Raw genomic sequence first — 12,903 nt, 5'->3', positions numbered from 1 at the left:
GGCCCCAGAGCTGCCCCCACGGGGGTTAAGGTGCCCCAGGAGCGCGGCCGGGGGGTGGGAACTGGGCGTCCCAGGCCCCAGAGCTGCCCCCACGGGGGTTAAGGTGCCGCAGGAGCGCGGCCGGAGGGTGGGAACTGGGCGCCCCAGAGCTGCCCCCACGGGGGTTAAGGTGCCCCAGGAGCGCGGCCGGGGGGTGGGAGCTGGGCGCCCCAGGCCCCAGAGCTGCCCCCACGGGGGTTAAGGTGCCCCAGGAGCGCGGCCGGGGGGTGGGAGCTGGGCGCCCCAGGCCCCAGAGCTGCCCCCATGGGGGTTAAGGTGCCCCAGGAGCGCGGCTGGGGGGTGGGAGCTGGGCGCCCCAGGCCCCAGAGCTGCCCCCACGGGGTTAAGGTGCCCCAGGAGCGCGGCCGGGGGGTGGGAACTGGGCGCCCCAGGCCCCAGAGCTGCCCCCACGGGGTTAAGGTGCCCCAGGAGCGCGGCCGGGGGGTGGGAACTGGGCGCCCCAGGCCCCAGAGCTGCCCCCACGGGGGTTAAGGTGCCCCAGGAGCGCGGCCAGGGGGTGGGAACTGGGCGCCCCAGAGCTGCCCCCACGGGGGTTAAGGTGCCCCAGGAGCGCGGCCGGGGGGTGGGAGCTGGGCGCCCCAGGCCCCAGAGCTGCCCCCACGGGGGTTAAGATGCCCCAGGAGCACGGCCGGGGGTGGGAACTGGGCACCCCAAGCCCCAGAGCTGCCCCACGGGGTTAAGGTGCCCCAGGAGCGCGGCCGGGGGGTGGGAACTGGGCGCCCCAGGCCCCAGAGCTGCCCCCACGGGGGTTAAGGTGCCCCAGGAGCGCGGCCAGGGGGTGGGAACTGGGCGCCCCAGAGCTGCCCCCACGGGGTTAAGGTGCCCCAGGAGCGCGGCCAGGGGGTGGGAACTGGGCGCCCCAGAGCTGCCCCCACGGGGCTTAAGGTGCCCCAGGAGCACGGCCGGGGGGTGGGAGCTGGGCGCCCCAGGCCCCAGAGCTGCCCCCACGGGGGTTAAGATGCCCCAGGAGCACGGCCGGGGGTGGGAACTGGGCACCCCAAGCCCCAGAGCTGCCCCCACGGGGTTAAGGTGCCCCAGGAGCGCGGCCGGGGGGTGGGAACTGGGCGCCCCAGGCCCCAGAGCTGCCCCCACGGGGGTTAAGGTGCCCCAGGAGCGCGGCCAGGGGGTGGGAACTGGGCGCCCCAGAGCTGCCCCCACGGGGGTTAAGGTGCCCCAGGAGCGCGGCCGGGGGGTGGGAGCTGGGCGCCCCAGGCCCCAGAGCTGCCCCCACGGGGGTTAAGATGCCCCAGGAGCACGGCCGGGGGTGGGAACTGGGCGCCCCAGGCCCAGAGCTGCCCCCACGGGGTTAAGGTGCCCCAGGAGCACGGCCGGGGGTGGGAACTGGGCGCCCCAGGCCCCAGAGCTGCCCCCACGGGGGTTAAGATGCCCCAGGAGCACGGCCAGGGGTGGGAACTGGGCGCCCCAGGCCCCAGAGCTGCCCCCACGGGGGTTTAGATGCCCCAGGAGCACGGCCGGGGGTGGGAACTGGGCGCCCCAGGCCCCAGAGCTGCCCCCACGGGGTTAAGGTGCCCCAGGAGCATGGCCGGGGGTGGGAACTGGGCGCCCCAGGCCCCAGAGCTGCCCCCACGGGGGTTAAGATGCCCCAGGAGCACGGCCGGGGGTGGGAACTGGGCGCCCCAGGCCCCAGAGCTGCCCCCACGGGGGTTAAGATGCCCCAGGAGCACGGCCGGGGGTGGGAACTGGGCGCCCCAGGCCCCAGAGCTGCCCCCACGGGGGTTAAGGTGCCCCAGGAGCGCGGCTGGGGGGTGGGAGCTGGGCGCCCCAGGCCCCAGAGCTGCCCCCACGGGGGTTAAGGTGCCCCAGGAGCGCGGCCGGAGGGTGGGAACTGGGCGCCCCAGAGCTGCCCCCACGGGGGTTAAGGTGCCCCAGGAGCGCGGCCGGAGGGTGGGAGCTGGGCGCCCCAGGCCCCAGAGCTGCCCCCACGGGGGTTAAGGTGCCCCAGGAGCGCGGCCGGGGGGTGGGAGCTGGGCGCCCCAGGCCCCAGAGCTGCCCCCACGGGGGTTAAGGTGCCCCAGGAGCGCGGCTGGGGGGTGGGAGCTGGGCGCCCCAGGCCCCAGAGCTGCCCCCACGGGGTTAAGGTGCCCCAGGAGAGCGGCCGGGGGGTGGGAACTGGGCGCCCCAGGCCCCAGAGCTGCCCCCACGGGGTTAAGGTGCCCCAGGAGCGCGGCCGGGGGGTGGGAACTGGGCGCCCCAGGCCCCAGAGCTGCCCCCACGGGGGTTAAGGTGCCCCAGGAGCGCGGCCAGGGGGTGGGAACTGGGCGCCCCAGAGCTGCCCCCACGGGGGTTAAGATGCCCCAGGAGCACGGCCGGGGGGTGGGAGCTGGGCGCCCCAGGCCCCAGAGCTGCCCCCACGGGGGTTAAGATGCCCCAGGAGCACGGCCGGGGGTGGGTACTGGGCGCCCCAGGCCCCAGAGCTGCCCCCACGGGGGTTAAGGTGCCCCAGGAGCGCGGCTGGGGGGTGGGAGCTGGGCGCCCCAGGCCCCAGAGCTGCCCCCACGGGGGGGGGTTAAGGTGCCCCAGGAGCGCGGCCGGGGGGTGGGAGCTGGGCGCCCCAGGTCCCAGAGCTGCCCCCACGGGGGTTAAGGTGCCCCAGGAGCGTGGCTGGGGGGTGGGAGCTGGGCGCCCCAGGCCCCAGAGCTGCCCCCACGGGGTTAAGATGCCCCAGGAGCACGGCCGGGGGTGGGAACTGGGCGCCCCAGGCCCCAGAGCTGCCCCCACGGGGGTTAAGGTGCCCCAGGAGCACGGCCGGGGGGTGGGAGCTGGGCGCCCCAGGCCCCAGAGCTGCCCCCACGGGGGTTAAGGTGCCCCAGGAGCGCGGCCGGGGGGTGGGAGCTGGGCGCCCCAGGCCCCAGAGCTGCCCCCACGGGGGTTAAGGTGCCCCAGGAGCGCGGCCGGGGGGTGGGAACTGGGCGCCCCAGAGCTGCCCCCACGGGGGTTAAGGTGCCCCAGGAGCGCGGCCGGAGGGTGGGAACTGGGCGCCCCAGAGCTGCCCCCACGGGGGTTAAGGTGCCCCAGGAGCGCGGCCGGAGGGTGGGAACTAGGCGCCCCAGAGCTGCCCCCACGGGGGTTAAGGTGCCCCAGGAGCGCGGCCGGGGGGTGGGAACTGGGCGTCCCAGGCCCCAGAGCTGCCCCCACGGGGGTTAAGGTGCCCCAGGAGCACGGGCGGGGGGTGGGAACTGGGCGCCCCAGGCCCCAGAGCTGCCCCCACGGGGTTAAGGTGCCCCAGGAGCATGGCCGGGGGGTGGGAGCTGGGCGCCCCAGGCCCCAGAGCTGCCCCCACGGGGGTTAAGGTGCCCCAGGAGCGCGGCCGGGGGGTGGGAGCTGGGCGCCCCAGAGCTGCCCCCACGGGGGTTAAGGTGCCCCAGGAGCGCGGCCGGGGGGTGGGAACTGGGCGCCCCAGAGCTGCCCCCACGGGGGTTAAGGTGCCCCAGGAGCGCGGCCGGGGGGTGGGAACTGGGCGCCCCAGGCCCCAGAGCTGCCCCCACGGGGGTTAAGGTGCCCCAGGAGCGCGGCCGGGGGGTGGGAGCTGGGCGCCCCAGGCCCCAGAGCTGCCCCCACGGGGGTTAAGGTGCCCCAGGAGCACGGCCGGGGGGTGGGAGCTGGGCGCCCCAGGCCCCAGAGCTGCCCCCACGGGGTTAAGGTGCCCCAGGAGCACGGGCGGGGGTGGGAACTGGGCGCCCCAGGCCCCAGAGCTGCCCCCACGGGGTTAAGGTGCCCCAGGAGCATGGCCGGGGGGTGGGAGCTGGGCGCAGGCCTGGGAGAGGCCACTGGGCCTCAGGACTCCTGGGTCCTCGGGGGGCGTCGGGTCTCCCAGTAGGGCCAGGGCAGGGCCTGTCCCTGCAGCGGCCCCCGGCCGGGCCCACACCGGGGGCTTGTGCAGGTTGGCTGACGGGCGCCATCCAAGCCCCCGGTGGGGTGGGCGGGGTGGGGGGGGCAGGGAGATGCTGAGGTTGCCATGGCAACGGGAGCCGGGCCGCCGGGATTGGGTGCCCCGGTGCTATGGCGACGAGCTTCGGCGCATCACCATGTGCGCTGCCATGGCAACGGGGCGCCCCGCTGCCATGGTGCCCTGTGGCGGCCTGTCCGCCGAGCTGGGGCCAGGAGCGGGGCGGGGGGACATTCTCTGGTCCAGCCCCTCCGGTAGCCAAGTCCCGGGCGCAGGACAGGCCATGGTCGCTCCCGTCACCAAGATGGCGCCGCCCATTCAACCGCCAGAGCGCGATGGCGGCGCCCACAGGCAGGGTCACGCCGTTTGAACCGGAAGCAATCTCTCTCTTCCGCTTAGGCCCCCGGAAGTGACCGAGCTCTTCCGGAAGTGATCATCCGCTGTGGATGGGGGCTCGTGCTCGACGGACGCCGCCGCGGAGCCGCCGCACCGGGGAATGGTGAGGCCGCGGGGCCGCCGCGTCCCGCCTGGGGGGTGGGGAAACCTCCGGGCCTGGCCGGCCGGGCTGATTGCGCATGCGCGGCCGGTGGAGGGCGCGGGCGGCCAGACTGAGCGGCCCAGCGCGCATGCGCTTGATCAATGTCTGGGGGAGGATGGGGCTGCTGTGGAGACCCCCCAAGGGATAGACCCCTCCCCCCAGGAGGCCTGCGTCCCGCCCCAGCTGTGCTGCTGACGTCATGCGCGATCGGGGGAGGGTGGGTGAGCGCAGTGTCTCCTCGTGCCTCAGTTTCCCTACCTGTGAACAGGGTGATGGCTCGCGACTCCCCGGGGCAGCGGCTGGGCCTGGGGGGAGGGGTCTGTCGCTTGGGGGGTCTCCATTGCAGCCCCGCCCCGCGCGGGGGTCTCTGCGCCCCGCCGGCTCTGTGGGGGCGGCCGGGGCGGCGTGTTGGGGCTCAGGGTGACGCAGCCCCTTGGTCGGTCCCGTCTGCCTTCCCCTCTCTGCTCACCGCGCTCCTACGCGCCCCCCTTGGGCCATCCCGGGAGCCCCTTCCCCCCTTGGTAGTTCCACCCCTCAGTGTTCCTGTGAGCTGTTATCCTGCACCACGTTCCTCCGCAGAGTTGGCTGCATTTGAAGTGGAGTGAGACGTGATCTCTGTATCAGATCCATGCGCTGCAGTCCTGATGTGGGGTCTCCCTCTCTGGAGTTGTGGGGAGGTTTGCATTATGGGGTCTCTAGGGCTTTCTGACATATCACATGTAAGGTTTGCCCACAGCCACCTGCTTCCTGGCATTGGGCAGGCTGGTGCAAGGGAGCGCAGGTTCTCTGTGGCTGAGCCCAGTGTGATGCCTGGCATCTGATCTCTTTGATGTGGAGGGGTGTGGCTCTGTCTCCTCTGTCCTGGTGCAGACGTGCTGGACTCCGGACTGATGGCGTCAGGTACGGCGAGCCGCTCTGAAGACGAGGAGTCGCTGGCAGGACAGAAAAGGAGCTCGTCACAGGTCTCGGGCTCTATCCCCAAACGGCGGAGCTCCTCCAGGTACCCAGGAAGGGCCAAGGGCAATGAGGAGGGGTTGGGGTTCCCTGCATCGTGGAGGGACCCTCCCTAGCGGTAAGGATGGATCAGGCCAGTGCAGTCCCAGAGAGGGGGATGGGAAGTTGGGACGTGGGGCTTCTTGATGTCCTGTGATGAACCAGGTGCTGCTAACTCAACAGGAGCATCAGGCCTGGAGCCCGGCTCACCAACCGCAACCCTGAGCTGCAGTGATGGTTGGACTCGGAGCCACCAGAGGGCGCCCCACACCCATCTTGCTGCTGTTTGGGGGGTGGAGAGCTGGCTCCAGGTAGCCAGGTGTGCAGCGGGGGCCTGCACGTGGGTGGAGGGGCCTCACCTGGGCCTGTGTTTGACCCACTAGGTTCATCAAGAGGAAGAAGTTTGATGATGAGCTGGTAGAGAGCAGCCTCGCCAAGTCGTCCAGCCGGGCCAAGGGGCCCAGTGGGGTGGAGCCAGGCCGCTGCTCGGGCAGCGAGCCCTCCTCCAGTGAGAAGAAGAAGGTGAGGGGGAAAAGAGAGTGGGCAGCGCCCTGCGGGGCCTGGTGCCCTGTCTGGTCTGGAGCAGGCCCCTAGTCCCTCTGTCTCTGACCGTGCCTAAGGCTGGGTGTGCTGGGGAGGAGACACTATGCTGTGGGGAGGGGGTTTTTCCTAACCTCCAGCTGGAGATCAGCCCTGAAGCCTGAGCATGGAGAGCTTGGGTGGCTTTATCCCTGAGGGGGAGGGGAACAGAGAGAGCTGTCGGCCAGTAGATCCTGCAGCTCCCTGAGGGAAGAACACACAGGCCTGGCTCAGCGCAGAGACCTCCCCATGCCAGGACTTGAAAGGGCAAAGGGCAGGAGGCTCCCGCAGCCAGCTTGGGACAGAACTTGGGAGCCACAGAGCCCCTCAGCAACCATGCCGAAGGGACACCGTCACTGTGGCAGTCAGCAGCTTTCCTGCCGGGCTGTGACTCGCTGGGCAGAGCCTCGGTTAATTCTCTCCTGTGGGGCCTGGTTCCTCTTGCTGGTGGACGGCGAGCCAGAGCCAGGCAGTTTCATTCGCTGCCTGCAGCCAGTTCGCTTCCTGGCTCCGGCCCTGCTGGCTGGGCTTGGACGGGTAAGCGCGAAGTGTCATTGGCGCTCGGACATCCACCTTCCCTGGGCGCGTCCTGCCCCCCGGACGAGGGCTGGCTAGGTTGGGTGGGGGGGCTGTGAAGGGCAGCCCCCATCCGCCCGTCATGGCCTCCAGCAGTGGGCCCCGCTGGCCAGGCTCAAGGACTCTCTGAGCTCCTTTCCTGGCTCGTGCAGGTATCCAAATCCGTCTCTGCACCCGTCACCCCGAGCCCGGTCCCAAACTCCAGCCTCCCCAAGCGGATGAAGAAAAGCAAACAGCCCCTGCAGGTGACGAAGGACTTGGGCCGCTGGAAGCCTGCGGATGACCTGCTGCTCATCAATGCTGTGCTCCAGGTAATGCTGCCATCCTGCTCGGCAGGGCCAGGCCAGGCTGGCACCTGCCTGGGAAACGTCCCAGCAGGGAGTGGGAAGTCAGCAGAGCTTCTGGGGCGGGGCCCGTGGCTCTGGGGGAGACTGTTCTGTCAAGGTCTGGCCACCTGCAGACACCTGCGGCACCTTGTACCGAGACCTGGGGGTGCTAGTCCCGGTGTCCTAAACTCCAGCCCTGGCTGATTACACGCTGCATCCCAAACGCCCTCGGCCTCCCAGAGCCCTCGGCTCCGTCCTCGCGCCGGTTCAGTCGCGCCCCAGGGGCCGGAGGCTGGGAAGCGTTGCCCATGATGGCTGTTTGAGCGGCGACGGGCATCCCGGTGGCGTGGCCGTCAGGGCCCCTGTGGCCGCGCTGTGGGTGCGGGGACCCAGCCCTAAGTCTGGCCTCTCTTCGGGCCCCTGCAGACCAACGACCTGACCTCGGTCCACCTGGGCGTCAAGTTCAGCTGCCGCTTTACGCTGCGGGAGATCCAGGAGAGGTGGCACGCGCTGCTCTACGACCCGCTCATCTCCAAGTGAGTGCCAGGCCACCAGGCGCGGACTCAGCCAGGGGCAGGCCACCCGTGGGGCCGCTGCTCCAAGCATGGCTGGTTTCCTGCTGCTGGTCACTCGCCCAGAGGGGTGGCTGGGGTGGTGTGAGGAGTCTCCCATCCCCCCAGCTGTGGCTCTGGGGAGCAGTGAGTCCGAGGGGCAGAGCCCTGCCCTCTGCTTGGCGTCAGAGCCGTGAAATCTGAGTTGGTAGCTGACGTGGTCACTGTTCCCTCCCCAGGCTGGCCTGTCAGGCCATGCGACAGCTGCACCCCGAAGCCATCACTGCCATCCAGAGCAAGGTGCTGTTCAGCAAAGCCGAGGAGCAGCTGCTGAGCAAGGTGGGATCGGTAAGGCTCACTCAGGCCCCCTCTGTGTGCAGGACGCGGTGACACCTGGAGGCTGAGCCAGGTGGGATTGGTACAGCCTGGGCAGCCAGCGACTCGTGCTCCTGGGGAAACGGCAGAGTCCCCTCCCTGCCAGCGGGGGCGAGAGTCTGGACCTGGAAGGCGCTCCGCTCCCTCTGCCCAGGGGAGGAAGGGCCATCTCCGCAGACCGTCCTGCCGGGTGTCCTTCACCAAAGTGCCCTGCAGCCAAACGGTTCCCGTGCCCCCCAGGGAGTCCTGCTGTGTGGGAGCTGCACTGGCCTGGCCCGGGGCCCCCGGCGCATGTGCTGTGGTTCCTGGCTCCTTCCCCGTGGCACAGACACCCCAATTGCCCAACGGTGCTGCCGGCACAGAAATCCCAGGGGGCCGATGCCACAGGAAAGCCTGGGAGAGTCGCCAGGCCATGCCCCCTGCCCCATGGCCCCTCACGTACTCTGGCCCAGGAGAGCCCAGCAGGTTCCCTCAGCCCTGCCCAGCGGAGCCCCCTGAGTGGTAGCCCTGGGCCGAGTCGTGGGAGCTGGCACTGTGATCCATGCAGACGCATGTCCCCAGGCTCCCACTGCCGGGAGCCCGGGGCTGTCCTGCCCCCTAGGGGTGGGTTCTGGAAGCCGCAGTGACCCGTCTGTCCTTCCGCAGACCAGCCAGCCCACGCTGGAGACCTTCCAGGGCCTGCTGCACGAACACCCCGAGGCGCTGCACCCTTCGCGCACGGCCAAGGCCCTGCAGGCCCACTGGCAGCTGATGAAGCAGTACCACCTCCTGGACGACCAGACAGGTGCGGCCCGCCCGCCCCACCGCCCGCCCTTGCCCTGCGGCTGGGCCCGGCGCGAGAGCCTGGAACTGGGGCCCAAGTCACCAGGCTGGGCCCCGAGAGCGCGGGGGGCTTGTGCTGATGCAGGGACTGTGCTAACCCCTCCCCCCGCCCTGTGCTTCCGTTCAGTGCAGCCGCTTCCCAAGGGGGACCAGGTGCTGAACTTCTCGGACGCGGAGGACGTGATTGACGACAGCAAGCTGAAGTGAGCGTCTGCGGGGAATGTGGGGGCTGGGCGGGGGGTCCTTCCCACCAGTGCACAGGGGCTGGCATCACATGCAGCTCATGCCACAGGCCATATCCCCTGGGCTGCCTGGAGCCCCTCGGTCTGATTACCTTCTTGCTGCTCCCCAGCCCAAGCTGCTGCAGCCACTAGCTGGAGCTGCCTGCCCCCTGGAGCCCAGCTCTGCAGCACCAAGCACCAGCTTGCTGGCTGGCTGTAGCTTCTCCCGTGCCCCAGTGTGCGAGGGCCCAGTGCCCAGCAGGCCTGGCTGCCCTTGGCGCCCTGGGGGGCAGACATGGTGGCAGGTGGCTCCAGAGGGCTGCGTCAGGCCCCGAGAGCGCGTGTTAGGGATCCAGCCTACCAGGCATCCCGTGGGCGTGCGTGTGAGGGCAGCTACCTGACTCCTCCCCTGTCCCTTCCCTGCAGGGATGTGCGGGACGAAGTGCTGGAGCACGGTGAGTCTGACGGGACCTTCGCTCCGCTCCCCACCCCTGGGGCGCCGGGTGGGGGAGCTGAGGGGCGCCCCAGCCCCTTGCGGGTTCGGTTAGCGCTGTGCCTCGGACCCGTCGCCACAGCCCCATCCAGCCGGCCGCTGCTGCCCCTGGGCCTGACAGCCCTTCTGCCCTGACACTGGGTCGGCGCGCCCTAGAGGGGAAAGACCCTGTACCCCATTCTCACCCCCTGAGCCAGCCAGTCCCTGCCCTGGGGCCAGATCAGAGCCGGTGCCCCCTAGAGGGGAAAGACTCCGTGCCCCATTCCCTAGAGGGGAAAGGCCCCATTCCTCACCCCCCTGAGCCAGCCAGACCCCTGCCCTCAGGCCAGATGGGAGCCAGCGCCCCCCGGAGGGGAGAGGCTGCATATCCCCTCCCCCGAGCCAGCCCGTTCTCCCGCCCGAGCTGCCCCCTGCACTTCCCTCCTTGCAGAACTGGCCGTGGCCGACAGGCGCCAGAAGCGGGAGATCCGGCAGCTGGAGCAGGAGCTGCACAAGTGGCAGGTGCTGGTGGACAGCATCACGGGTGAGAGCCGCGGGGCCTGCTGGCCTGGCTCAGAGCGCTGAGCTGGCCGAGGGGCCCTCGGCCTCCGGGCCATGGGGGCGGGGCTGGGTGGGACAAAGTCCCAGCGTCCCCCAGGGCAGTGAGCGGACATCCACGCTGCAGGGTTGCCTGGGGCTCCTGGGAACCGTGATGCTCAGGATCAGTCTGTGCCTGGCTGAGACCCGGGGTGGGGGGTCTTTCCACCCAAGAGCCGTCGGGGAAGGTGGGGGCGGTTCTCCCGGTGTCCCGGGGGGGAAGGTGGGGGCGGTTCTCCGGGTGTCCCGGGGGGGAAGGTGGGGGCGGTTCTCCGGGTGTCCCGGGGGGGAAGGTGGGGGCGGTTCTCCGGGTGTCCCGGGGGGGAAGGTGGGGGCGGTTCTCCGGGTGACCCACGGCGGGAGGTGGGGGCGGTTCTCCGGGTGTCCCGGGGGGGAAGGTGGGGGCGGTTCTCCGGGTGTCCCGGGGGGGAAGGTGGGGGCGGTTCTCCGGGTGTCCCGGGGGGGAAGGTGGGGGCGGTTCTCCGGGTGTCCCGGGGGGGAAGGTGGGGGCGGTTCTCCCGGTGTCCCGGGGGGGAAGGTGGGGGCGGTTCTCCGGGTGACCCACGGCGGGAGGTGGGGGCGGTTCTCCGGGTGTCCCGGGGGGGAAGGTGGGGGCGGTTCTCCGGGTGTCCCGGGGGGGAAGGTGGGGGCGGTTCTCCGGGTGTCCCGGGGGGGAAGGTGGGGGCGGTTCTCCGGGTGTCCCGGGGGGGAAGGTGGGGGCGGTTCTCCGGGTGACCCATGGGCGGAGGTGGGGGCGGTTCTCCGGGTGTCCCGGGGGGGAAGGTGGGGGCGGTTGTCCGGGTGTCCCGGGGGGGAAGGTGGGGGCGGTTGTCCGGGTGACCCACGGCGGGAGGTGGGGGCGGTTCTCCGGGTGTCCCGGGGGGGAAGGTGGGGGCGGTTCTCCGGGTGACCCACGGCGGGAGGTGGGGGCGGTTCTCCGGGTGACCCACGGCGGGAGGTGGGGGCGGTTCTCCGGGTGTCCCGGGGGGGAAGGTGGGGGCGGTTCTCCGGGTGTCCCGGGGGGGAAGGTGGGGGCGGTTCTCCGGGTGTCCCGGGGGGGAAGGTGGGGGCGGTTCTCCGGGTGACCCACGGCGGGAGGTGGGGGCGGTTCTCCGGGTGTCCCGGGGGGGAAGGTGGGGGCGGTTCTCCGGGTGTCCCGGGGGGGAAGTTGGGGGCGGTTCTCCGGGTGACCCACGGCGGGAGGTGGGGGCGGTTCTCCGGGTGACCCATGGGCGGAGGTGGGGGCGGTTCTCCGGGTGACCCATGGGCGGAGGTGGGGGCGGTTCTCCGGGTGACCCACGGTGGGAGGTGAGTCTGTCTGAACTCTCTCCTCCCTCGTCCAGGAATGAGCTCCCCGGACTTTGACAACCAGACACTGGCCGTGCTCCGGGGGAGGATGGTGCGTTACCTCATGCGCTCCCGAGAGGTGAGTCCTCGTGGGCCAGCTCCCCGGATCAGCCCGGCTAAAGGCCCCGAGATGCAGGAGTCACTCTGCAGCATGGCCCCGGGGTGGCCATGGTACAGGCTCCGAGCCTGCTGCTGGGCACACAGGGAGGGGCTGCGCCCTAGTGGGCAGAGCAGAGGGGGCTCACTGCAGGGCAGGGCTGGCTGATGCTTAGAGCCACCTGGTCCCTGCCCACCCTGGGGGAGTTCGCAGGTGGGGGGGGCAGCACCTGGCTAACAGCCCTCGCCCCCCAGATCACGCTGGGCAGAGCCACGAAGGACAATCAGATTGATGTGGACTTGGCGCTGGAGGGCCCTGCCTGGAAAATCTCCCGCAAGCAAGGTAGGGGGGCAGGGCCGACACACCCATCGGGGGCAGAGCTGTTGTCAGCCAGGGTGGGCCTCATAGATTTGTCCATGGAGGGGCAGGGCTGTGAGCATCGGGGGCGGGGCTCCTACACGGCTCCAGGGTGGCACTGCTGGGGTGTGGGGCGAGGGGGCACCTGGTACCTGCAATGGGGCGCTGCCCAGTGCTCCAGTCCCTGGGTGTGGGGCTCAGGCCTGTGCTCTCCCTGTGGGGCTGGACACTGGCGACGCCCTGCCTGGTAGCTGGGCTGTGGGTGGGGTCCCCAAGGCAGGCGGTAGGTCTCTGCGCCCCCTCACCGCCCCCCCCACCCCGCTGCGCCTTGCAGGCGTCATCAAGCTGAAGAACAACGGGGATTTCTTCATCGCCAACGAGGGCCGGCGGCCCATCTACGTGGACGGGCGCCCCGTGCTGGGGGGCAGCAAGTGGAAGCTCAACAACAACTCGGTGGTGGAGGTGAGCACCCGGGCCCGCTGCGTGGGCGGGGGATCGGCCTTCCTGCCGCTAGCCCTGCGGGGAGGATGGATCCTGCTCCCCCGGGCTCAGACGCCCCCTGACTGGGTGCCCCAGGGGAGCCCCTGGTGGTGGCGGCACTGCGGGGGCTCCCCCAACTCCAGAGCTGCCCAGGCTGCCAGGAGCTCTGCTGGGCCTTGCCCGGGCCCTGCCCGCGCTGACCTCCCTCTCCCCTGCAGATCGCCAGCCTGCGCTTCGTCTTCCTCATCAACCAGGACCTGATTGCCCTCATCAAAGCCGAAGCTGCCAAGATCCCCCAGCAGTGAGGGGCCCTGCTACCGTCAGGTGACTGCTGGCTTCACCCGCCGCAGGCTCCCAGCCCCCTCCTTTCCCCAGAGGCTGGGCCTGGCCCTGGGGCCGCCCGCTCCCCTCTGGCTGCGGGGCAGAGCACAAAGGTGCCGGCGGCTGCACCTCCTGTGTCACGCGGCGGGGGCCCGACTGCACGATGTTACCTTCCAAATAAATGCGTCCAACCTGCTACTGGTCTCTGGGGCCTGCCGGTGTCAGGGAGGGGCTGGCAGCGAGAGGGCACCAGGCTCTGTCCTGCCGCAGTGAGTTCCCCCTGT

General features: G+C 71.1%; 1 protein-coding gene across 2 annotated transcripts; it reads left to right on the top strand.

Moving 5' to 3' along the window:
* Positions 1-4,366: 4,366 nt before the first annotated feature.
* On the top strand, positions 4,367-12,815 carry MCRS1 (microspherule protein 1). Of its 2 annotated transcripts, XM_084610587.1 has the most exons (14): positions 4,367-4,466; positions 5,376-5,505; positions 5,882-6,020; positions 6,806-6,964; positions 7,406-7,515; positions 7,770-7,878; positions 8,551-8,689; positions 8,855-8,930; positions 9,375-9,403; positions 9,872-9,964; positions 11,361-11,443; positions 11,716-11,803; positions 12,153-12,280; positions 12,517-12,815. In XM_084610587.1, the coding sequence occupies exons 2-14, from the start codon at positions 5,396-5,398 to the stop codon at positions 12,601-12,603; spliced, it is 1,350 nt and encodes a 449-aa protein (XP_084466713.1). In that variant the 5' UTR covers positions 4,367-4,466; positions 5,376-5,395; the 3' UTR covers positions 12,604-12,815. The 2 variants fall into 2 exon arrangements, with proteins under 2 accessions (XP_084466713.1, XP_084466714.1); XM_084610588.1 differs by having other exon boundaries at positions 4,372-4,466; positions 8,551-8,930.
* The last annotated feature ends 88 nt before the right edge of the window (positions 12,816-12,903 follow it).

The sequence above is a fragment of the Lepidochelys olivacea genome (genome assembly GCF_965140295.1).
Source record: "Lepidochelys olivacea isolate rLepOli2 genome assembly, chromosome: 20".
Lineage (NCBI taxonomy): Eukaryota > Metazoa > Chordata > Testudines > Cheloniidae > Lepidochelys > Lepidochelys olivacea.
This window is presented reverse-complemented; position numbering and strand designations above follow the sequence as displayed.

Bases quoted from the DNA above. Each gene is read 5' to 3' on its own strand.
- MCRS1 (XM_084610588.1), top strand. From the start codon at position 5,396: ATGGCGTCAGGTACGGCGAGCCGCTCTGAAGACGAGGAGTCGCTGGCA. The intron at 7,879-8,550 runs GTAAGGCTCACT...GTCCTTCCGCAG, and splicing joins TGCTGAGCAAGGTGGGATCG to ACCAGCCAGCCCACGCTGGA. The intron at 8,931-9,374 runs GTGAGCGTCTGC...CCTTCCCTGCAG, and splicing joins ATTGACGACAGCAAGCTGAA to GGATGTGCGGGACGAAGTGC.